The sequence below is a fragment of the Microchirus variegatus genome (assembly GCF_963457635.1).
Source record: "Microchirus variegatus genome assembly, chromosome: 23".
NCBI classification, from domain to species: Eukaryota; Metazoa; Chordata; class Actinopteri; order Pleuronectiformes; family Soleidae; genus Microchirus; species Microchirus variegatus.
Window position 1 is genome coordinate 4,748,943 of NC_139824.1, and position 26,512 is coordinate 4,775,454.

At 40.0% G+C, this 26,512-nt stretch overlaps 2 protein-coding genes across 3 annotated transcripts; both read left to right on the plus strand.

Moving 5' to 3' along the window:
* Nucleotides 1–8,087: 8,087 nt before the first annotated feature.
* Nucleotides 8,088–11,368, plus strand: LOC310944052 (G-protein coupled receptor 26-like; the record flags this gene model as incomplete). The annotated part of the gene is made up of 3 exons (XM_083909758.1): nucleotides 8,088–8,761; nucleotides 10,544–10,657; nucleotides 11,125–11,368. The coding sequence occupies 3 exons, from the start codon at nucleotides 8,088–8,090 to the stop codon at nucleotides 11,366–11,368; spliced, it is 1,032 nt and encodes a 343-aa protein (XP_083765884.1).
* A 4,297-nt stretch (nucleotides 11,369–15,665) lies between these two features.
* cpz (carboxypeptidase Z) lies at nucleotides 15,666–25,475 on the plus strand. 2 transcript variants are annotated; one of them, XM_083909555.1, is made up of 13 exons: nucleotides 15,666–15,879; nucleotides 16,451–16,492; nucleotides 17,894–17,945; nucleotides 18,049–18,371; nucleotides 18,484–18,699; nucleotides 19,788–20,023; nucleotides 21,557–21,718; nucleotides 21,982–22,140; nucleotides 22,987–23,122; nucleotides 23,217–23,356; nucleotides 23,567–23,666; nucleotides 23,822–23,967; nucleotides 24,766–25,475. In XM_083909555.1, the coding sequence occupies exons 1-13, from the start codon at nucleotides 15,786–15,788 to the stop codon at nucleotides 24,967–24,969; spliced, it is 2,010 nt and encodes a 669-aa protein (XP_083765681.1). In that variant the 5' UTR covers nucleotides 15,666–15,785; the 3' UTR covers nucleotides 24,970–25,475. The 2 variants fall into 2 exon arrangements, with proteins under 2 accessions (XP_083765681.1, XP_083765682.1); XM_083909556.1 differs by having other exon boundaries at nucleotides 19,788–19,984.
* The last annotated feature ends 1,037 nt before the right edge of the window (nucleotides 25,476–26,512 follow it).

Sequence of the window (26,512 nt, forward strand, 5' to 3'; positions counted from 1 at the left end):
TGAGTAACTTTAATATCACTCTGATTCTTTTTTTTTTTTAAATAACTATTATACATTTAATCCAAGTTTGATACAAACTGACTACTGTTTGTTTGATGTTAGCCTTTTTATTATTTATCTGCCTCCTGGATGAACCTCCGCACTTATTGCGTAGGCATGAGCGTGGTATTAATCTTGCCGTCTAGCTCTTGGCAAAGAGGTGACTCAGTGTGTTTCTGAAAAATGTTGGAACTATTTCTTGCAGTTTTACTGACCTGGACTCATATACAGCATGCCAAAGAAATGACACACACACACACATTTGTGCAGCTATTCTTATGAATCGTTATCCCGAACCGTAACCACAACTATGCCTAATACCTCACTACAATACAACTTAACCAGTTCCTGCTTAGGTTTTGCTCACCATAAGGACTACTGGTCCTGATAAGGTCAGTGTTTCTGCCAGAGGTAATAAATGCACAAGTACACACACACACACACACACACACACACACACACACACACACAGAGAGAGAGAGAGAGAGAGTCTTCTTTTGAGAGTTCTTACAGTGTTCCAGTGAGCTAAATCCTGTAAGCCAGCCGTCCTCTGTCTCTCAACTCCCTCACTCTCACTGACTGCTGACTCATGCTTTCTACATTCTGCTGCTCCCTCTCTCCCCTCAGTATCTCTCCTTCCTTATGACTACACTGCAAAACCCTTTGCTCATCTCCACTTCTTTACTTACAGAGCCATTTCTCAGGATTTTGCATAATTCAGTTGCATTACTTCGTCTCATAACCTCTGCGTGGGTGTGGGCGCTCATTATGCTTGCATAGACAATATTATTGTAGGTGTGTGTGTGTGTGTGTGTGTGTGTGTGTGTGTGTGTGAGAGCGAGAGAGTGTGTGACCAGTCTTTATCACTCCTCCTGCCCGTAAGGTTTATTCGCTGTAACTGCCTCTCACTGAGAGAAATGCCTGTTGTATTATAGAGAATAATTTAGCTTTATGTTAGGCTGTGTCTTTATTTGCTTAGTTGGCCTCATTGTTTCTGTGGGTTTTTCATTTGCAGTAAAGTTTTAACAGCTCTTTGGCAGACATCATCAGGAATGTTGCTTGTCATATGCTCCTAATTTTATTTATACAGCACCTTAAAGGCATAGTTCAGTTTTGGGATGTGAGATGTGAGATACTTATGGCAGGGCTGGACTGGGACCAAAAAATGGCCCTGGCATCTTTGGCCATGGTGGCCCACCATGATTATTTATACGATATGAGGAGGCACATGACATAAAAGAGGATATATGCACATTGTATTGTTTCAAGAATTTAAATAAAGTGCAGTAGCCTACATGGAAGAGCTAATTATTTCACTTCTGGGTATTGGCCAATCACAAGACAGCTGGGAAGGCTCGACGCTGGCTGGCCAATCACAACACACTCTGTCTTCTGGGTGTGAGATTTCAGTCTGAAACACCGCGGCTGACGAGAAATTCAGCAAAGACAGATTTCTATCGGCTCATTTACAGCAACTAGGAGGTTTTTGACCATAAAAACAAGTTAATGTATGTAAGTAGACCTCCATAACTCACATATTTGTGCAACAGGACCACTCTATGTGAGCTTTAAAAAAAAGGGCTCCAGTTCCACTGTAGGCGCGCTAAAGGACACAAGGAGCTTATGCAGCTAACGGAGCTAACTGGGAAACGGTGCCGCGGCACAAAAAACTCATTTTAACAATCGGGAGGCACGTAAACATGACGTTACGCGCGTCTTTTTCCAGTCAGTCGTCATGAAAACTCGCCATGCGCTATAACGCTGTTAACGTGCCCAGCACTAATTATATACTTTTTTAAATGTAATTATGACAGCCCGGACCGGCCCACAAAAATGTGTCGGCCGATGGCCAGTCGATGCCTGACTTATGGTACTTTTCCAGTCGCGCTGAGCTGATACGTGTGACTTAGCAGGAAGAGGCGAACAATGTCGAACTGTAGATCATTTAAAAAGACTTAATATTCCTGAAAATGTGGGATAATCTCCAGCATTTACCAAGGAAATGTCTAAAATCTCATAATTTAACAGAGGAGTCTGGTGTATTTAGTGACAGCACTGCTGAAAGCCTGTGATCGCAAACCCTGCTGCTGTATTTCACTTCAATCATGGAGGAAGTACTGAACTGATCTTATTAATGAACTTATTCTGTGTAGTGTAGTTATTGAGTACATCAAAAATAACTGTAGTTTCATGCAGCCGTGCAGTGATGACCCTGCCCAAGTTGAGGAGGTGTAGAGTCGAGCCGTGCCATGCCGAGGCTGTACTATCTATCTATCTATAAAGCAAGTTGTGTCTGTGTGTCTGTCTGTAACGACGGGCATATGTCGCTGACCGTTAGTCAGATCGACCTAAGATCTTGGATATGGGTTGAGCAATTTTCATTTTCGCTGATTTATCAGGCTACACCAGGCAGAGGCGCCGTCAGGATTGTCGGTCAGCACAGTCTCCCCCTAGGATACTCCTAAAACAATGCATCTGCAAAGACTGTGTCAAAAAATGTGTTTGTTGTACAGACATTGTGTACAAGCTCATAACTTTAGGGGTTGATGAGTATTTTATTGTGACAAAACGTGCAAAAAGTATGTGTTTTATGGTTGCAGATGTTGGCATGCTAATTGGAGATTTAGCTTTAGACGTTGTAGTGGTCTTAGCATGCTAATACATACTTCCTATGGGCACTGCACTAAGTGTAGTGAAATCAACAGTTTTACGTCATGACACACAGGAGTTGCTGATCAAATTCAGCCTCAATCAGTCACTTTAAATGTGTCATTTTGCGACTTTTGTGTTTGAAATCCTTTGTTCAGATTTACCTTAGATCAGCAGCTCCCGTGTCCTTGCAAGCTAAAGATATAGATTTTATTTATGGCCTTTGGTAGGGCAAGTGAGTGCGTGGTTTGCAGGGTTTTTTTCTGTGTGTCTGCAGCCAGAATTAAGCAGCAACAAAAGAGATATAAATGACTGAAGGAGGCATACATTTTATTAGGTTAGCCTAATTTTTAAGGTCCATTGTGTTACATTCAGGAGTGTTTATTGGCAGATTTTGGATGTACTAAGCGTATGATTGCTTGCCACTATTTTGCTGCCATGTCAAATGGACAAACCAGCAAGCATTTCACATGTTGAAGCTGAAGCAAATGTAGAGGAGTAATGCCTTGTCTGATATGTGAAGGCCACTATATTCCCCTGACATGCCTGGGAATAGGGGGGAATGAGAGCCTCCACTTGCATTTACATTCGCATATAAGCATTTAGCAGACGCTTTTATCCAAAGCGACTTAAAAAAAAAAGAGGAATAAGCTACATAGCTGAAGTCTTGGAAAACAATCCACTAGATAAGAACAGTGGACTGACACAGAGCGAGAGTTCTGATGTGGATCCAAGTGCAGGCTTCTATGTGTCAGTACCTCAGACAGCTTAACTATCATTTTAAACGGACCCATGCTGTAAGTATCCCTGTGTTGCTGAAAAATGAACCTGAAACAGCAAAGTATTTATATTATTAGTGCTATTTTTGGTACTTTGACTTGACATGGCATGACTCGATTGACCGTACAGCCTCTATCAGCCATGTTCCCTCCTAAATGCTGTCTGTTGAGTGTCACTCAAGTTAGTGATTCTGTTTACATCATTATCATTTCATCACTACAGCATGTGCTTGTGTACACTCTTTCCCCCGGTCAGGCTCCTATAGTGTTAGCACGTGACTCAGAGAGAGAGAGGGAGACAGGGTGGTAAAGGGAGAGTGACAGAGAGTATGGATGAAAGTGAGTATACAGTATGTGTGTGCACCAACATGTGAGTGTCGGTGTGAGTTAGTGTTTCTATGCAGAGACCTATTTATACACCAGGACTCCCACGCTCCAGAAACACACACCCATGACACGTTCTTTCTCTTCCTCACATCATCTTCCCTTATTTCCATATCTCTCATCCCCCTTTCATCACTGTTGCCCAGGTATTATGGAGCATTACCAATCACCATCACACAAAATGCTTTACTCTTCCAGTGTAGAACTGACACAAATAGAGAAGACAACATTTCCTCTCCATTATACTCAGTAGTAGTCGAGAACTGCACCAATTGGGTGAAAAGGATTTTTTGGTTTTGTGTCAAAAATAAACAAAATTTGCCTTTAAGGAATGGACCGACTTGTGTACATCAGTGAACATTGAGAGACACGTGTTCACAGACTAAAATCTAGCTCTATAGCAAAGGAATAAAGGCAAACCTAAGGTAATGAGATGTTACATGTAGATGCTACATGTAATGTAGCCTGCTGTGGGAAATTTGGTGTTCCATAATGGCACATACTGTATACAAATATATGAGTCATGCAGCCAGGAGCAGTAGCGTAAAAAAAATAATAGTTCACCGGCTTGCAGGACTTCCTAAGTGCTTCTGCCATCAGCATGCTGTTGCTTGCATAATATCCTCTCCAGCTGGGGAACCCGGGGAAAACACGTGGCCATTAAGAGGGTTCCTTCTAGCTAAAGGGTGATTTCTCATTCCCGCTCTTCCTCTTTTTCTACTCCATTTTTTCTTCCACAGCAATGGAGCCATTAAGTTAACCTGCTCAGCAATGGCCGTTCCACTAAAGATAGTAAGATAACAAACAGCATAAAGGATGTGTTAATGAGGGTAAAAGCAATACAGTGTTCCTTTGTGCCCAGAGACTAACATACACACTACATACTGAGTGGAAATCTACCCTAAGTTGTGGGTTCAATTCCCGTGTCCGCTCGTCTACATGCCTTGGGCAAGACACTTAACCCCATGTTGCTCCTTAGCAGCGTGTAAATGGGCATGAAAGATGTGTGATAGAAAATGAGCTGCACGTAACTGTTCTGTATGAATGTGTGAGTGGTACATTTACCATGTACACATACACATTTAGGTGAAAAAATGGTTTAAATGTCTTCTTAAACTTTACATTGTTGAGGGTGGGATTTGATTTGGACCCTAAAAGCCAACACATAACTGGAGAAGGTAAATGGATTATTAAAAAAACGGTTGAACAGTGAATGGCAGGCAGGTAAGTGGCTGTGGCAGGAGTTGAAGTGAACCAGGTGGCTGGATATCCAGGATGGACCGAGGAGATGGAGGAAAAACAAGAGACCGAGGCACAGGTGAAAAAGCAAGAGCGCTAGGAGAAAAAAAAAAACCCTCAAATAATAAAATACTGAGCAGCTGAGAGAACGACCACCACGAACGAGTTGGCTGAACAATCTGGCGACGAGTGGAGGAAGAGCCAAAGGTTTCTGTGCTGTCCGGTGATTGGAGATGACTGGACCCAGGTGTGGAGATTGATCAGGCCAGGTGAGGAGCAGCCACACACACACACACACACACACACACACACAAACACACAGGGGGAGGGGAAATTGAGAAAAAAAACCTGGAGCCACTTTGCAGTTTTAACTTCTTAAATATGAATATATAAATCTATTTGCTTCATATAACAAATAAATGAAATGTTATCACTCGATTAATCATGAAAATTATTGACAAATTAATCGATGATGAAAATAATCGTTAGTTGCAGCTCTATGTGACATACATCGCACTGACACTATGGTGATGGCAAGGTAATCATTTTGGGATATTATGGTAATAGAATCTCATTTCTACATTTGTAAACATTTTCATGTTTCTTATTCTCATTACTAAGCTCTTACCTGGATATTACTGTGGGAAAAATGTGATATTACTGTGGGAAAAATGTGATATTACTGTGGGAAAAATGTGATATGGGCGTGAATATTAAAAGCAGTTTTTGGTGATCAAGACTAGAAAAGTGCTTCATAAATACAAAATAAATGGTGAAAAATAATACAAAAATAATTTATTTCAGTACTGTAAAGTAAAGTTAGAGATGAGCTGACATGTTACCGATAATACGTATATATGTATAGTATTGGTATCAGTCCGATACTGGTCAAAATCACTGGATCAGAAAGATGAAAATGTAAATCAAACCTAATGCTTCGCTGGACATCATTGGACTAATGTTGCTGTCTGCAAGTTGTGATATTTGTATCGGACAGAAAAAAAAGGTGATATTGAGTCATCCTTGACACAAATAAAACTTGACATTTGTCTGCTGCTTAGAAACTGAATGTGACATCAAAAACATGATGTTTCCTAAAACCTATCCAAGTAAGTTCCATCTCTATAAAAACGTAACCATAGCAATATCATATCAGAAAAATGGAAGACATGGACAAATAAGGACATTCTGCAATTAGGGCTGGCAGACACATTGAAGGAAAATAATATAATCTTGCCCCTTTAATTTAATGAGGAATTATGTTTCATACATACGTGACCATTATTTTGCTTTTATCCCATAAATTGATTATTTAATATCACAATGGGAAACAATCAATAGTCCGAGCACAGCTTCTTATCATAATGAAAAACATTGTCCTCACTTATCACTGATCTGGAGGCAAAAGGCAAAATACGCTTCTATTTATGTTTGATTCTGTTTGATTTTTATGGATTTTAAATCCATCCTAAACAAACACACCACAGCTGCAACACATCATTTCCACCATTGTGTTGTGGTTTGCTAAATAATAGTTTAGAAGGTGCCCTGAAATAACGTGACACCTGACTGTAGCTGCTGGATTTTTTTTTTTTTTTTTTTAATGTCACCCTTTTGTCGCATCCATCCTTCCTGCACCAGTCCTTCCTTCCTGTTAATCCACTTACTTTACTTTCAGCCGGGTGTTCCATCCTCCCTCTTACTCTTTCCCACACCCTTTCTCCTTCAGAACTGCATCTATAACTAATACAGTGTGAGTATGATTTTTTTTAAGCAGAATACTGAAAGAAACATGCCCCGCTAAATGGTTTCTATCAGGGTTTTTAAAGGGAGGTAAAGATAAATTAGCACTGAAAAGAGATGAAGTTCAAAGAGCAAGGAAGCCACTGGAGATTTAGTGTTGCTATGGATATGTGTGTGTGTGTGTGTGTTGTTATATGTGTAGCTTTACAAGGACCAAAAAAACATAGGGAGTGAGGACATTGTGGGAAAGTGAGGACATTTTAGCTGGTCCTCACATCTTTGAAGGGCTTTTTCTGGGTTAAGACCTGGATTTAGGGTTAGGGTCGGGCATTTACTTATGATGGCTAAGGTTAGGGTAAGGGTTTATGGATTGCATTAAGTCTTTGACAGTCCTCACTACGAATGCATGTGTGTGTGTGTGTTCATTATACAGTATATGTTTGCAAATGAGCATACAGGACACTATGAAAAACTGTCACTTTAGGTATTCATGTCACTTTATTCAAAGTCAAGCTTGTAATTTCAATGTACATGATTTTATATATGTTCTACTCTGTGCATCGGTGTATATTTCTGTATATCTTCTTAGCATATTTGCAGGAAATATGTGTTAAAAATTCTCAAAAATATACTACTATACTATATATAACTATTTTAAAGCACAGTGCCAAAAACAACAACAACAACAACAAAAACAACAACAAACACACCTATAAGATCATGTGCTGTCATCTATAAGAGCTTAACTCATCTTTTGGGAGAAAAGTGAAGTTTGTGTGCAGACAGCACGACACTGACATGCCCGTCTCTTATAGGAACCCCTGCATGCATGAATATTGCCCAAGCCTCACATGAGCCAACTGTCGGCTGCACGTGCAGAGCGCACGGCATTGCCAACGAGGGAGGAGGCGCTGAATAGTGCGCATGATCCAGAGTAAACAGAGAAAGAGAGAGAGAGAGAGAGTCTGGGAACATTTAATCATAATTTCACAGCTTTTCATTTAGGATTGAACGGCAAAGGACAATTTGTGCAACATTGAGACTAAAGGGTTTTTAAAGTAGCTCATGCCACTGACAGGCGCTGACGGGCAGGACGATTTGTTTCGGTGTTTCAGCACTGGACAGCTCTCTCCGCGTGTCTACTACACCCAAGCACGTGCGCTTGGAAATCAGCATCTTTTAGCAGCCAGTGGGGGAGGCAGACTCTCAACATCATATAATCCTCCACACAACTGCCGCTTGAAGTCTCGAGAGATGAGCATACCGGAGTTTCTGTTGGAAATGTCAATCGTGGTGATAGCTGTAGTCTCACTGGTGACGAATTTGTCAGTGCTGCTATGTTTCACCCAGAGCGCGGACTTAAGATCGCACGTGCCGGGACTCTTCATCCTGAACCTCTGCTTCTCCAACATCCTCCTCGCCATCATCAACATGCCCTCCACTTTCCTCGGCGTGACCCAAAGCACAAAGCCTTTCGGGCACTTGTTCTGTCAGGCTGCCAGTTTCGCAGAGACTTTCCTCACCACTAATGCCATGCTGAGCATGGCCGCGCTGGGCATGGACAGGTGGATCGCGGTGGTGTTTCCCCTCAGTTACTCCAGCAAGATGCGCTACAGAGACGCGCTTCTGATCGTGGCGTACTCGTGGCTGCACTCGCTCACTTTTTCTGTCACACAGCTGCTGATGGACTGGGGAGGATACAGCCACACTTACGCCTCCTGCACTGTCCACCTGAACGGGGAGGAGAGGTCACAGGTGGTCGCCTATGTGACCTTCACGGTGCTGTTCCACCTCGGCAGCTTTGCGCTCTGCCTGTCCGTGCTGTGCTTCGCTTACCTGAAAGTTCTCAGAGTGGCCAGGTCCCACTGCAAGAGGATAGATGTCATCACGGTGCAGACTCTGCTTCTGCTGGTTGACATCCACCCAAGGTAAAGTACAGTATACTGGTCTGGAGGCTCAAGTGAAAAAAAGAGCACTCCTTAATAATTATGTTTAAAAAAAAAAAAGAGCAAATGCTTGTGTGCCAACACCTGTCCATACTGCTTTTGAAGGTAGAGCTTTTATGTGGGAAGTTTGACGTAAGCCATTTTAACACGTTCAGAACCATATATTTTATTCTCACTGATATGCTTGTGAGTTGTGTGTCCTTATGCACTGTTATAATCTGCAAATGAATTATCCTTCTATGGATCAGTATGTATCACATTTAGTAGTAAATAAAACAATTTCCCCCGGGGATTAATAAAGTATTCTGATTCTGATAAAAATGCAAAAAGGCTTTATCCCAAAGCACTTTACATGCAAGGCTGAGACTGTGTTATAGAAATAGGATAAACTTATATATATATATATATATATATATATATATATATACATATATATATATATATATATATACATATATACACACACACACATATATACGTGTGTATATATATACAGTGGTATGCAAAAGTTTGGGCATCCCTGTAAATTTTCATTCATTCATCCATTATCTACCGCTTTATCCTTGCGGGGGGTGCTGACATCGGGCAATAGGCGGGGTGCACCCAGTCCATCGTAAATGTTCATGATTTTCCTTTATAAGTCATTGCTTGTTTGGATAAGAAATTTCAGTTAAATATATCACATAGGAGACAAACACTGTGATATTTGAGAAGTGAAATAAAGATTATATGATTTACAGAAAGTGTGCAATAATTATTTAAACACAATTAGGTATGAGCATATGAGCATTTAGATACTCTTTATATTGTATTAATTTCACAGCATTCCAAGAAAAACCCTTGCTACCTACAGTAAAATTTGGTGGCGGTTCCATCAGCCTGTAGGGCTGTGTGGTCAGTGCAGGGACCAGGAATCTTGTTAAAGTTGAGGGTCGCATGGATTCCACTCAATATCAGCAGATTCTGGAGAACAATGTCCAGGAATCAGTGACAAAGTTGAAGTTGTGTCGGGGCTGGATCTTTCAACAAGACAACGACCCTAAACACTGCTCAAAATCTAAGGCATTCATGCAGAGGAACAAATAGCGTTCTGAAATGACCATCTCAGTCCCCAGACCTGATTATTTTTGAAACAATCAAACCTGACTGAACTGGAGATGTTTTGTAAATGGTCCAAAATACCATCAGCCCGAATCCAGACTCTAATTGGAAGCGTTTAGAGGCTGTTATTTCTGCAAAAGGAGGATGCACAACATGTTTGTGAAAAATGTTGCCTAAACTTATGCACATGACTTATTTTGTTTAAATAATTCTTGCTCACTTTCTGTAAATCATATAAACTTTATTTCACTTCTCAAATATCACTGTGTTTGTCTCCTATATGATATATTTAAGTGAATTAACATTTCTTATTCAAACAACCAATGATTTATAAAGGAAAATCATGAACATTTACAGGGGTGCCCACACTTTTGCTGTATATAAATGCTTAACTTATAGATAAATGACTGGATGAACTGTTGTGAAATAAAGTCAGCATAGTCACAAACAAAATATAAAGATTTACCGTACTCTTTTCTTTCTATTTTGCAATTCTAACATTGTCAACAGTTTCTATTTAAATCTATGTAACAACGTTTATATGAAATATGCTGATATCTGCTGATTTGTGTCTTGCCACTTCATCTAAACGAGCTGTTTGTTGACTGTGTATGAGACATGAATAATTCTCTAACATCATCTGTGTATGTGTGTGTGTGACAGTGTGAAGGACAGATGTCTTGCACAACAGAAGAAGAGGAGGCAGCGTGCAACTAAAAAGATTTGCATCTTCATCGGCTCCTTCATCCTCTGTTTTTCACCCTATGTCATAACAAGGTAAGACTGTTGCTTTGAAAAGACAAATGTGCACTATTCTCCCTTGAAATCATAATTAATATTATTTTTTAAATAAAAAAAAAAGGTTAGTAGATTTTTAAACCTGCTCGACTAAAGACTTAAATCATAAACCCATAATTCATAATCATAATGCCATATCATATAATTGTGATTATGAAGACACTGGATCCTTTTTTTATTTATTTTCAATTTAAGAAAAAAAATATATATTTTCAACAAAACAATCCCCCACAATTCTAACTAGAAATCCAGAAATTAAATCTACCAAACAAACTCAACCCTTCAAAAATAAAAGGTGTTAAATCCAAATAAACTAAATTTATGTATAAATCATACATAAATTTAACGTCCACAACTTGTAGCCTGTAGTATTTCATATGGTTTCATGTTGCACTGTGTTTGTGTCTATGGAACCAGATTAAGGTCTGTTTGTGTTCCTGGTGCAGGTTGTTGGAGTTGTTGCCGTCCATACACATCCCACGGTATGTAGGCATTGCCACCAAATGTCTGTCCTACGCCAAGTCTTCCACTGACCCCTTTGTGTACTGTTTGCTGCGGCAGCAGTACAGGAAGGTCCTGGTCAGCATGATCAGCCGTGTCCTGGGGAAGGATCATTACTCGCTGTCTGCCTACAGCACAAGCAGCATGTTGGACACCACAGATGACAAATACATCATCAGGATTACTTGAGTTTGGGGTGTCGTAGCTATGTTTTGGTAACGATACGATGCCTGCATTGTTTTCTGCAGCAGGTTTCAAAGGTTATAGCGGCTTTGAAAAGCAGCTTGGAGAGAAGGCGTTGCCTTGCTCGAGGGCACTTTAACTGAGGGCTGGACCATCGGACTGTTGTTGTCCACTGGGAGAACCGAATGCTCGATGAGACGCCACCGGCCTGTGATGTTTGTCAAGGCCCTTCACAGACAGTTGTTTCCATAGGGCTCATCAGTTTGCCAAGGAAACACTGCACCATATGTTAGCTATTATCATCAATGTCAGTGTTTTCAGTTTTCTGGAACTTGTCTGTTTCAATGAACAACTGGACAAATGTTTGATTTAATCACTGTTTTGAATCTCATATTAATGCTTGTGCCATTGTTTAACACGGAAAGTATATGAAAAAATAGATTGAGTGTGAGGATGTGAAGATGAAAACTCAAAGTAAAAAATAATAAACTTCACTGCCACAGACGCACTGTGACACTGTTATATGAGTTCATCATTTCTGGAAATACAGTGATACTGTTGGGTGTTCATAATAAAGCTGTGATTAACCCTTAGTGGTCACGGGACACAGATGTGCTGCAGGTGCACCCTCTGTAAATTGCAATGGGAGTAATACACAACTCCTTATATGGACATCCTAGGGGTGTGTGTTTATACTGTAGGTCATATCTTCAGGCTAAACAAAATGCATTTTGGTCTTCTTACGCCATACTCATCAACCCCATAAGACTTATCGGGTTGATGAGTTGAAATTATGATTAATGTGTGTGTGTATATATATATAGCTATATATATATATATATATATATATATATATGTATAAATATATACATATATATACAGTACTGTGCAAAAGTCTGAGACACCACCAGCTCTGTTGTTTTTTTGTTGTCTGTCAAATTCTGTGATCATGTGAATTTGGAATGCAATGAAGTGATGCGACTTAAAGCTGCTCTTATATATTAGCGAGCTGTCAATGAGTTTAACTCATGCAACATGTGTATGCAATGGCCAAGCATGTCTTGAATAAACCTGGTGTAATAGACGTTTTCTTTACAGCAGATATTTCTTTAAATGAAATAGTAGAACAAACACAGGATTTACCAGTAACTTTAATTAAGGGTCCACTCCAGTATTAACAGAGCTGTGTTATTGTTCAAGTGGGCATATATACATATATATATGTATATATACATATATATATACATATACATTCCATTTAAAATGAAAGTCACAAAATAGACCACTTCCACTTTTATTTTATATTTTCATATAAGATAAAACTGTAGGTTGTGCTGAAAAAAAAAGGATATAAGACACTATATACTGCACATTCTTATAGCCTCTGTATATATGTTTTAACATATTGGGGAAAAAAGCAGCCTAAATGTTCTGTGTTCTAAGAGTCATGCACCTATTTCACTTTGTGGGCATTAATCGCATTATTTCATCTTCATTATGAGCAGTCCAAACTTATTTGTCTTGTTCATAGTACAAAGTAAAGAGGCAGAAAAAAGAAAAAGAACCCCAACACACAACTGTTTTTCTTATATTATTTGAAGTGGAAACTAACAAATAATAGGAAATACATAATACAGCTCAAAGGGAGGGTTAGAATCCCATTTGATCTTTATAACTTTTTAATTACTTTGTACAGTCAAAATTCAGATCCTCCAACAGAACCAACATACAAGTGTAGAAATTCATGGCCTTAGAATGAGCCTTTTATGTTACTTTGGTGAGCGCTTTTCTTTACGGAGGTCACCATTCTGTTTCTACAGCACTAGGAATGGATGAAACAGTCAACCTGTGTGGAGGCAACCGGACTTGCTTGAGTTAAGTTGAAGAAGTTTTACCTCCCATCCAAGAAAACTAAACTTAGCCTTAGCTAACAACTCACTCCACCAATGAAAACAACTAACATCCTTTCTACCAAGTTTAAGTCTGCAGTCTTATCATTAGATGTGGTTTCCACACTTCCGCGCGACCTTTAAGGGCCCATTACACAAAAGAATGAGTTTCGGACAAACCACAAAAGGTATGTATCAGCTTTTTATCCACATCTGGTGTTATGGGAGCCCTACATTCCAGAGTAAGTGTATTTTCATGTGTTCAACCAATAGGCAACTTTGAGAACATGGTGATGTCATAGCTCGCCTCTAAACCTTAACCCCATGAGGTATCATATCACAACAACAAAAACAATGGCAGACTACGCTGTATGTGCATGCTCCACATCCTTTTTTTATGCTTTTGGCGTATTTCTGTGGTAGCGTTACAGCATGGGAATAATACACAACTCTTTATATGGACATTCTGGGGAGTGTATTTATAGGTCATATCTTCAGGCTAAACAAAATGCATTTTGGTCTTATGGATTAATGAGTCGAGGATTCATTTTATAAATAAATAAATATATATATATTAGGGCTGTAACGATAAACAAACTAACGATTTGATTTGTATCACAATTTTTGACCCACGGCTCGATACATTCATACATTTGGAAAACAAATTTGAACATAAATAACTGTGTTTGGTGAACATAAGAATGCTTTATGTGAGCTTTTAGCTGAGTTTCTGACCTTTCTGTGGGTATGCAGCATGTCTGTGTTTGTTAAAGTTAGACATGGTTTTATGAAGCTTTTGTCGCTGTGTCTGACGCTGCCCCCGGTACTGAGGACATCAGTAAAGAAGAGATTAACGCGATTAAAAAACATAATGCGTTAATGATGACTGTAATTAATTAATCACAATTAACGTGATAATTTGACACCCCTAATAAAAATAATAGTAATTTGAAAAGTCTGGTAGCACTAACGGCTCATATCATATCATGTGGCTGACTGGATAAATAACTGGGAGTTAGAAAGGGCGTTTCGCGTTTCTGTTTTCTCCCGACGCGAGACAGATTCGTGGCTCTGAGTGTCGCGATTTCGATTTTGATACGCATATCGTTACAGCCCTAATATATATATATATATATATATATATACGTATACTTTTGCAGGCTGCACGTGGACCCAGCGTGCACCGTGTGCATGACACAAATTGTGCCAGCTGTGCATGCAGCTCCGATTTTGGAACCACGCACAAAGCGAGCTGGGTGTGCGTCGACAGCACAAACTGAATTTCCGCTCCACTGGTAGGTGGAGTATAAGCCCCACTCACCAAGCAGAAAAAAAAACATTTTGACAACAGAAGATGTAGTGGCCAAAGATAGTCATCAGAGCCACGACCGGGCAACCCTCAAACCGGCTGACACCCGTCTCTCTTCTTCTTTGGTAGGCATGCACCCTATTTACTGCGTCGAGACTTGTAGCGCCACCCGATGGTGAAGTGGGATACTACTACAGGACACGTGATTATACCAGGGTCTGCAATATGTGACACTTTGGTGTGCGGCAAGTGGGCAGAAGTATACCATGGGCTTAATGTTTCCATCATGGTTTGGTTTGGAATAGTAAAGGCTAGTGTTTCGACTGAGAACAGTACCTTTACTTGGTAGGCAGGGACTGGGCATTTGTCTCAACAAGACATCAAGATTTGTATAAGAATAAACTGCGGGCATTGAAGGTAGTTTCATTTTCCTTTCACCCAATCAGCTGACTGACATGGGTGGAGCTGACCTCCAGGTGGACTTATACCCCAAGGGATGGGTGCCAAAAATGGAATGGTTGGGGTTAGTTATTTTGGTTCAATCCCTAATGGAAACACAAAAAAATGATGTACCTTAACTGAACCAGTCCAACGACTTAAATCATCTGCTGACACTTCAGATTCGTCTTGTGACCCTCCGTGAGGTCCCGCACCCTGTGTTTGGAACCACTGCCACAGACATAATAACCTACCTGTAAAAGTCTAATGATAGATGATTGTAGCCTGCACGGAGTATGGTAGAAGAGCTTATAATGACACACTAATGGAGCAGAAAACTACACTTACATTTACTTGTTGAACAGAGCGCGTAGCCCCTTCACGTCAAACAATACCAACATGAACTTCTGTCGCTCCCACCCCCATAGGCCACGTTTCTTACTCTTGGAGCACACACACACACACACACACACACACACACGCACACACACATGGAGTTACGCTCAGTGAAATATGATCGCCTCTCGCTCGTAATAACGCAGCAGTGTGTGCCACAGTTCTCACGTGCCGCACTTCTGCTTTTCGGGTCAGGGATGCTCCACACAGACAAAGGCAGGAAGTGTCTGTGATGTAGGTGGTAATTATCATCTAAGCAGGACGACGGAAAAGTTGCAGTTTTTTTCCCCAAAAACTTCAATCACAATCACACACACACGCGCGCGCGCACACACACACACACAGTGCCACATCACAAGCCGCCGTTACAAGAAGCTTTCTGCGCCGCAACATGCATTTAGGAGTTTTGGTGCTGTTTCTCTCTTTGGCGAAGAGTTGCTGGTGCGCCCCGCAGCAGAGCTGTGATCCGGCAGACGAGCGTTTGGGTAAGATGGCTTCAGTTTTAAACAAATTACATTAAACAAAAAAAAAATGATTTTCTTTTCCTGTAAAGATTTCAATGTTATGACGTATCATGACTGACGTGATTAAATGTCTAAAACGGACATTAATAAGGGTCGCGTTAATTATGCCGAGTGAGTCTCTCAATTATGACTTTCGTGTGCTTTGTCTGTTTCTTGTAGATCAAATAAAATGTGTTTAATCAAACAAAAACAAGTGCCTCGTACAAATATGCTCAATGTACAAAAAAACAAAACGTGATGTTTTTGATTGATCATGCGTAACACAAGTTAAAGCAAACAGTCCTTTCCTTGCTTGCGCAACCGTGACTGCACAAACACTCAGACAAACGCACTCCCCTTCAACCCCCGAAACATTCAGAGTGAGATTATGCAGAGTTTTCACATGACATCAGCCTTGAGATCAACAGTTTAAGTGAGCAGTTTAGGGCTGTGTGGAACCCATGCTTTTGGTGATGTCGCCTCCTAGCGTTTTATTTGTGCCTCACTGGTGTTTTCATATCTTGTCTCCCTTTTCTTGGCTTTACTTTCACAGGAAGATGCAGTAATAGCGATGTGAATGGATATGGAGAAAAACGTAGGTGGATTTATTTGCTTCATTTCTTTCCCCTTAACATTACACCCTGAAATAAATCACAGACCTAATGGTAATCAAAAAAAGGTACAGATAAAAATAATAAGTGATCACAGCTGTATAAAATATCACATGAGTGCTTGGCTGGGCTTGTGGGGCGAATTTTCTAGACAATGACCTGGTCCTTGGGGTTGTAAAAACCGTTTGAAATACCAAGTGCAAGATGAAACAGGCCTGCTCTACAGATATTCAGTGTGAGGGGAAACACAGCTGCAGCGCCTGAGCTGAGTCTGCAGGGCAGTAGAATTTATGGAGCATCAAAAATCCCTCAATTTTGCAGTAGATAGTAACATTTGTACCATTACTCAGCACTATAGCCTTAAAGAAAAGTAGCTGTGTTTCTTTTTAAACAACATGGCTTTAGAACGTTTGACTCAGCGGTATCTAAAATATGTGTGTCAAATATAAACACTATCAGTAATTATTGTAATATAGTTTTCTTCAATAGTTATATGACAAAATAAAACATTTCAACACCTACTCACGATATAGTTACACGTCTAAATGCACCATGTGATTGGCTGATTAGATACTTGCGAAAAAAAAGTGGCCAGTGGATGTATATTACATTTTAGAATAATAACACCCTGATATAAGACATTTTCTCTACCATTCAAACATTTGGGGTCACTTAGAAATGTCCTTATTTTTTGAAGGAAAAGCACATTTTTTTCAATGAATATAATATTAAATTAATCAGAAATACACTCTATACATTGTTAATGTGATAAACGACTATTCCAGCTGCAAACATCTGGTTTTTAATGGAATATATACATAGCTGTATAGAGGCCCATTTCCATTGTTCTAATGGTACAGTGTGTTTGCTAATCGTGTTAGAAGGCTATTGGATGATTAGAAAACCCTTGAAAACTCTAATCTTGTCAATGTCTTGACTACATTTTCTTTTATTTTGCAACTCTTTTGATGAATAAAAGTCTGAGTTTTAATGGAAAACACAATCAAAAAAATTGTATAGGTGACCCCAAACTTTTGAACGGTAGTATAAGACTAAGTAATAATCCAACAACAATTATATTATTTATTCATATATTATGATAGACTAATTGGCAATATCATCCAGCCAAGGTGCAGTGTGTAAAATGTCCCAAATGACTCTGTAAAGTTGATCTGGCTCAATATACTGTAAATATAAAAGACTAATTGTTACTGGATTAATGAAAAAGAACAATTCAAGCAATCAGGTGATTGTACGTAATATTTTTTTCTTCAATTTCAGCCAAAAGAAAATAATTTCACCTAAACGTTATACACAAGTTTACTGTATGTTAACTTTTCCAAAAGCTGAGTGATAAGCTTCCCATGTCTTCTCTCCACCTACAGCTACCTGTACAGAGCTCAACCTGGGTTACTGCAATGATATGGAATACTCGAGGTGAGTCAGAGTGGCTGGTTCTAATAAAGAGGGCAGCGTCATTAGAAGCCTTTGTAGTTACTATTTTGATCTCATTCTATATTTTTAAATCCTGCTGCTACAGAACCATATTCCCAAACATCCTTGGCCACCGGAGTCGTGAGGAGGCTGAAACAGGAGCAGAGTATCTCCTCCTCAGTGTCATTCACGGCCTGCTCAATGGAGAGTGCACCCCTGAGATACGTCTTGTAGGCTGCTCCGTACTTGCCTCACCCTGCCAGAACAACAAGATGATCAAACCATGCCGCAGCACGTGCGAGGCATTGAGGAAGGACTGCATTCATGCTTTTGAGGCCATTGAAATGGCCTGGCCATATTTCCTTGACTGTGACCGCTTCTTTGCCAGTGAACAAGAGGGCTGCTTTGATCCACTGGCTGGGATGAGAGGTAACACTCACACTCGTCTTTTGTGCTGTTTGCACCAGTCCACATCCTGTGCACTGGGAAACAAACATAATGCTTTTTCCCCTTCTCCAAACCCCTGGTATCCCTTCTCTAGCCAGACAAGAGGTAGCAATGTCCAGCCTCTCTCCTGCAGAACCAAGCACCATCATCCAGTTCACCTACACCTCCAACACCCAGATGTACAGCTTACTGAAGAGAACAGCAGCCAAGTGTTCGCATATCTCTCACGTCTACAGTATCGGACGCAGCACTGAGGGCAGAGATTTGCTGGTTATCGAGTTCACCAACAATCCTGGAAAACACGAGCTACGTGAGTTTAAAACTCTGCTGTGCAATTGATGCAAACATGACACTGATACTTCACTTTAGTATCAGTATCTTGTCTTTCTCAAGGTTCTGTGTTCAGTAACAATTAGTGACATCTAATGGTGAGACTGTAGATTGTGACAAATGTAGGAACTCATCCGCTCCACCCTCCCTTTCTCAAGCACATCAGAGACCTATGGTGAACTTCACATACCAGAAAGGATACCTTTCTCCTTTGTTTGCTTAATATGCTTCAACTTCAAAAAGCAAAACACACGCTCTGGTTGGTTTGTCCCTTCAGGCTGGTGTAAAAACATGGCAGAGTAAGGTAACGGCCTCTGCAAAGCAAGGCCATTTCCTTAAGTACATATAAAATACTTACTTCAAGGCATATTTAAGTGATTGTGCAAACATACTGTAGGTTTTACAATAAAACCCATCTGAGTCCAGAGTTTATAGCTGACATGTGCTCCCAAAAAAGTGTCCTCCACAATAGCTCATGTTTTTCTTTTTTTTTAGTTATTCGAAAAGTGTACATATATCCACAGATCGACTCTTATTGCATCTGAACGCAGTCAGAAAACCACAAACTCCTCTCGCTCTCAAGCCATCCCACACCGTTAGTGAACTTCCTTATGTCATAGCGTTTCTTATGTGTAGCGTGATAAATCAGCGAAAAGTGCAGCGTGATAAATCAGCAAAAATTAAAATTACTCCAAAAAATCTGAAAATCAAGGATGCACACCATCGGGCCATGCTCAACCCATATCGAGAATGTTAGGGTGATCTGACTAACGGTCAGAGAGATATGGCAATCACACACAGACGCAACTTGCTTTATAGATAGATGAGTCCATAATCAACATGACACACTAACATGTTTTGCAATCAAAACTAGATGTGTTGTTTTTCAATTTTGAAAATACAAGTTTTGTTTTTTAAGTTTTTTCAGTGCCTTGGATACATTATATTTTAAGGACAATTTTCATTATTGTGAATCCCCTTTGTTTTCTCAAGTCAAAATAAATTGTGTATTATGTATTGTACATGACTGAGCTTAATGTGATGTTTGGTTCTGTCTGTGAACTGCAGTGGAGCCAGAGATCAAGATGGTGGGTAACATGCATGGAAACGAGGTGCTGGGCCGCCAGCTGCTCATCTACCTGGCTCAGTATCTGTGTTCAGAGTACACTCTGGGTAACCAGCGAATTCAGACCCTCATCAACACAACCCGCATCCACCTTCTGGCCTCCATGAACCCCGATGGCTATGAGCTGGCCGCCGCAGAGGTAGAGGATAGCAATGACCCGGAGCTCAGCAACCAGGAAGTAAATATTGTTAACAATCAAAAGACAAACCGCCATTATCCGTGTCCATTTCTGTCTCTCTTCAGTCCCATGAGCTTGACATAATGGAGGTGGAGGACTGAAGTGGAAGTGTAGGGAGATACTGTGCACATAGAGGCTGCTGATATTGAAATATCAGTATAAAATATAGTACACAGATTGATGATTAATCATCTAACGCTTTATTGTGGTGTAAGTTGTCAATTATTAGCGATAAGCAATAATAAATACATGGTTGTGGAAAAAAAGCTCCTCAATCACCAGTTACTGCTATGTTTAAGTCCTGCTTCAGGCTCCATAGTGGATGTGAGACATTTAGATTGCGCTCCAGCCCTCCACCTCCTCACTATCTGTCTATCCATGTAGTTTCTGTAGTTGAGTCCAAGTTCTCCCACTTCCAGATAAAGTCATCAACTAGTTGGTGACTTCAACATAACCACAAGAAACATAATCAAAAACATTTCGAATTTGAGTCAACTCAAGTTAAAATGATCTGATGTGTTTTTATGCTAAAGCTGAAAGTGGGAAAACTGCATGCTTCTTTTACTTAATAGGAATGGGAGCACTTTTCCTTTTCCTTGTTCCTCTAGTAGACTCAACACTGTCCATCCTGCTGTATGTTATATTGATTATCCTGTACATTTACAACAGTATAATAATAATAACACAACTTTTGGTCAAAAATGTTGTGTATGAACTCACAAACACCTCAGGCAGAGATTCAGAAGAATAAGTGACAAAGGAAAGCGAAGAAGAAGAAGAAGGTAGTAATGCAATATTACAGATGCCAAATGCATGTAAAACACCAAAAACAAACACATCAGGCCTCAGCGATGAGACTCTGCATGCTGCATACTGAGGATGTGTTTGCATGACATTTGCAAAAAAAAAAGGACTGCTAAAACTATGAAAATCATATAATGAAGCCTGCAATAAAAATCCCAAATTTCTATTTAAACTGTTCGAAATACTAGCACATGCAGCTACATTAAAAAAAGGCTTGTCATGTGCATGAGATTCAATCTGACAGACTGGTTGATTGCACCTGCATGATTACTTTACGAGACAGAGTACGTGACTGAAACATTAATAAATGTGTGCAGCACGCTGTACCTTTTATTAATGTGTGCATGCATTATAGTACGTTTTCAGTCATAAGAATTAGTAAATGAAAGCCTCAAACTGTGCATGTTGAACTGTATACGGCAACATGTACATATAATGCACATGTACATTACAGAAACAGCTTAATCTTTCTGATTGTATAAAGCGTTGATTAAAATAATTTTCTGCTGTGCTCACCTATAATTCTAATGAGTAATTGATTCCTTCTTTTTCTCATGGTGGATACATGGTCTTGTCTACATGTTAACAATATTAACAAAGATGTTACAGACTAATGTTCATATTTCTCAACATTTTCTTCACATAATCCACTAATGACGGCACATCGTTCATCATCATCATTACCGTCACTCTCTAATGCTCCTGGATGTCTAAACCTAACTGTCTCAGGGTCACTTGCTGAACGGTTGGACCAATGGACGCGCCAATGCTCAGAATCTTGACCTGAACCGCAATTTTCCAGACCTGACCTCTGGTTTCTACCGGAATCGTCGCAGTAGGTTTTACCGCATCGACCACATTCCGATTCCTGACGCCTATTGGTTTGGAAAGGTAAACAGGTGTTTTGTATGGAATTAGATGTCAATACTTTTCACGAATCAAACAACACTTTTTCCAAAGCAAAAAAAATATTGATTTAATCAATCAAAAATAAATTATTTTATTGTTTGAAAATACATTTTGTTCTTTTTGTTTGAATCGTGACAAGTGTTTTGTCTGTTTTTATTAATGATAACTTATGTAAAGATATCTGCATTAGATACAGTGTGCCAGCTTGGATCCTAAAATGATCAATTTCCACCTTTGGGCTATAGGTGGCACCAGAGACCTACGCAGTGATGAAGTGGATCAGATCACTGCCCTTCGTTCAGTCTGCCAGCCTCCATGGAGGAGAACTCGTGGTCTCATATCCTTTCGACTTCTCTAGACACCCCCTAGAGGAGAGGATGTTCTCACCAACTCCAGATGAGCAGGTATGGAGGGAGGTCAGATTGATAAAAGGTTTGCACTCAGTGCACACATATGAAAATATTCACTGTCTCAAGGGGTGGATGATGGCCAAAAACATTATACTATACAATATCAGATACTTAAACATTTGTGACATTTTTATGAAGGAATCAACTTAGTTATAGTTTTAGGAATCAGAACAGAAATCATCAAACACTTCAGGCAAAACATTGAACAGCAATTATGTGTTTGCACAGTGTAAAATATATCAACACAAGTGTTGGATATTATATTTTGTATTATCTGGAACACCACACACATCTGCGAGTGTTCATTAACAATAAACTGGACTGGACTAAGAACACTGAAGTCATTTACAAGAGAGCCAACAGACTCAACAAGCTGCTCAGAAAGGCCAGTGACGTTGTGGGGTTGGAGCTGGACACTTTGACAGCAGTGTCAGACAGGAGGATGCTGTCAAAGGTGAGGGCGATACTGCAGTATGGCTCTCACCCTCTCCACAACGCTCTGGTCAAACAGAGGAGCACCTTCAGTCAGAGACTAATTGCTCCTAAATGCACCACTGAGCGCCACAGGAAGTCATTCCTGCCTGTGGCCATTAACCTGTGCAACTCCCTCTGATGATCGGATGATTGTATATTATATTTTATTTTACTGCCTATTTTACTGTTTTATTTATATCTGTATATTTAGCTCTTGTTTCCTCATGCTGTATTTCTTACCCACTTTGCACGGAGCATCTGGAACAAAAACAATTTCCAATCAGGGATTAATAAAGTATTCTAATTCTGATATGTTTTTTTTAGTGATATTAAAGACATTTTAATTTTTTCGTGTTTTTTTCGCAGGTCTTCAAGCAGCTGGCTCGCACTTATGCCGATGCCCATGCCACCATGTCAGACAACGACACAGAGAGGTGTGGAGCCTCCTTTTACCGAAACGGAGGCATCATCAACGGGGCACTGTGGTACAGTTTTGCTGGTGGTGAGACACTTTTCACACTACAAAGAGAGACAGTAAGAAAATGTTATTTCCCACTCCTTATTTAAAGGTCTCACATTATGTACATGTCCTGTAGGCATGTCAGACTTCAACTATTTGCACACTAATTGTTTGGAGATCACCGTGGAGCTTGGCTGTGACAAATTCCCCTCAGAGGGTGAGCTTTACCCAGAGTGGAAGAGGAACAAGGAAGCTCTGCTCAGCTTTCTTGAGTCTGTAAGTGTCTGTGAACAGAGTTTCCCTTTCTACAGCTTCATTGCATTATACACAGTATTTTAATTCAGAAATGAATAGAATGTTATTGGTAAAACGTTGGTTTTGTTTGGTGTAGCAAATGCACTGTGTGCAGTAACTCAGCCCAGGATTCGACATTTATAACTAGACTATACAAGTATACCATCAACTGTGCTCTCTGTCCTTGACCAGGTCCATCGAGGGATAAAAGGCCTTGTTACGGACGTAAATGGAAATGGAATAAAGGGTGCTTCAGTCAATGTCAGGGGAATAAGAAAAGATGTCACTACAGGTGAATATATATTTGTACTGTATATGCGTACATACGTATATTTTACAGAGTACATTTTTACTGCTGTTGAATAGGTTACAGAATTTAAGTTGGATATGCAACCTTTTTATTGAATTGACTTTGTCTGTTCTTTGTTTTCATGCTTCCCTCTCCAGCTGAAGATGGAGACTACTGGCGGCTGCTGAACCCGGGTACTCACATCCTGACAGCCACAGCCAAGGGTTATTCCAAGGTCTCCAAGAGGGTCTATCTGCCTCATAGCATGAACAAGGCCGGACGTGTTGACTTTGTCTTGAAAAAGGTTTGAATCTTTGTCTTCATATTAACTGTTCAGAGTATAAAAATGAGTAACGGGTGTGACTGGAGACTTTAACAAATTACGGTGGCTTGTGTATAATCTTGAAAGATACAGAAACAACTGTATCTGCTAATTCCAGGTCTCTTGGACATTTCTTCAGATTGTTCTTTTGACTCCTGTGTCATGGCCAGTTTATGGTGAACTGTTCTGTCTACTTCCAGATTATGGCTCCATATGGTACTCAATGGAACATTCAGAATTCTAAAAATACATATGTAACCAATGCCATCAGTATGTTTTGCAACAATACATCTGCAAAGGCCTTGAGAGAGCTATCTTGGTGATGAGAAACCTTTTTATAGGCCATCCATTGGGAATAAACCACCTGATTTGGGGGCAGGTTTGCTGGTTTCTTGGCTTTCCATGCCTTTTTGCACCTCCTGGACTTCGTGTGTTCAATACTCATTCTCTGTGCCATTTCACTGTATTACACATAACTTTATATGTGTACATATGTTTTGATTTCTTTGTATTTGTGGATTACTTGTGTCATTACAGACATCTGGTGAAAATCTCATGTCAATAGCCTTCCCCTTTAGAAATATATTTAATGAGGAAATTGTTCAATACTTATTCTCAAGTGTACAAGTTACATACTACAGCTTTAGGGCAAAAAAAAAAAAAAAATTATTTTCATTTGAAAGCAATTATACATTTCAAGTCATACAGTGAATGACTTTTGGATACACAGAACATGCATTGTTATTCATACCTGTGTTCTCCATCGTAACGTTCCGACAGGTTCCCGTGGAGCCAGATATCGACGACCACCTCTTCCCCACAGTGGACTCATGGGATCAATTTGACCCCTACAACCAGTTTGAGCGCAACAGCGATCCAGATGTAACCGAAGAAGGGCTAGAGCGGCAGGAGAAGCCGTGGTGGTGGAACTACTTCTCCCAATCAGGCGTTTCACCTCCACAGTGGCTGCTGCGAAATGTCTAAACACATTCTGGGACAATGATGACTCTAACATATACCACTGCAGATGGAGACTGGTGATGGACGGCCCCACATCCAGTACCACTTGTCCTCTTAGAGGCGTCTATGTAGCAGGAGCTGTGACACTGAAATCAACAATAACACAATCGATTTTGGCACTTCCTGGAAGGATGTGAATAGGCTATTTACACCAAACACCACATTTAATCCTGGCCTGTGGTTGGAGTTTGGCCTACATTGCTTTGCAGCTGCAAATGAATAATTTAAAGTCAAAATTTGAACCACCAGGAAGTTAAGATTTGCTCAGTGATGTGCCTTTCAATGAAGACCACAAAATAATGTGATGCACTTATTTGAACTTTGTGACTATAGATCACATGCATGGCAGCTGAATAAAATGTCATCCAGAGTATTTTGTTATTAAATACCACAGGTAATTTCCCACCATGTTTGATTAATACACAACACATGTCATGGACCACAATATTGCCCATGCACACTTGAGTTGTCAGTAATACTTTTCCCTTTGAGGACAGAATCAAGTCTCTCTTTGTTCATTTCCCACACGCATTGACAATAAATGTTTAATATGTCTGGCAAATTGTCTTTCATTTCTTATTTAGTAGGTGAACGTTGTTTAAAAGAAAACAGGCCCTACTTCTTTTACCCATTTCAGCCTGTGCAGCACTCATCTCTAGAGGGCGCCAGACACAATGTAATGACAGCATATGCCAAGATCAGCAGTCAGTAATGAACAGTCTAATTAGTTTTCACCTTTTTTTCATTCATTCGCGAATGAATGTAGTTTTTATTACAAACACGTATTATTTAGTAGTGGGTGTGGTTAAAATTGTCAAAAATGACAACAAAAAAATGCAAACCTGTCTTTGTTTTTACTTCTCGAGCCATTTTGACCTAAATCAGCAGGAGCACAGGTGGTATTGATCACATTGATGATGATGAGCTTATTCGGTTCATGCGAGTCAGGACAGTGCGGCAGTGAACAATTAAACTATAGGGAACAAAATGGAACTCAGCCATAATTAATGACATTAGTAACACCTGTGATTTTCCTACCGTTAAATAGCAAAGGGCACATGCTTTTTTGCGGAGGAATACTTTCGTGTGCGTGTTGTATCCTTGAGCCCCGGGAGTGTTTTGCTAGTTTGGCTCCGACTAAGAAATACATTTAAAGTAAGTAGCAAGCACATGAAGACGGCCTTTTATAACGTGAGAAGTGCGAACGAAATTGAACTACCTGCTTATTTCAGTTTGTATGAGGGAATATCCAAACGAACAAGGATTTACACGCCTGTCCCTCCACAGTCGACTAAGGTAAGCTCTCTCCTCACTGTGTTAAAATGTTCTTTGATATAGTGTTTATTGAGTTTTTAAACAACTCAAGGACACAAGTGATAGTGTTGGTGTACCAGTGAAAATACAGTATGTGGCGCTGTGTAGCTGATTTGAATGCTCTCCTTATTAATATCATTGTATGCACCTGTGCACGAAAATGTTTGTCAAATGTTACAGCAGTGGCCCTTGC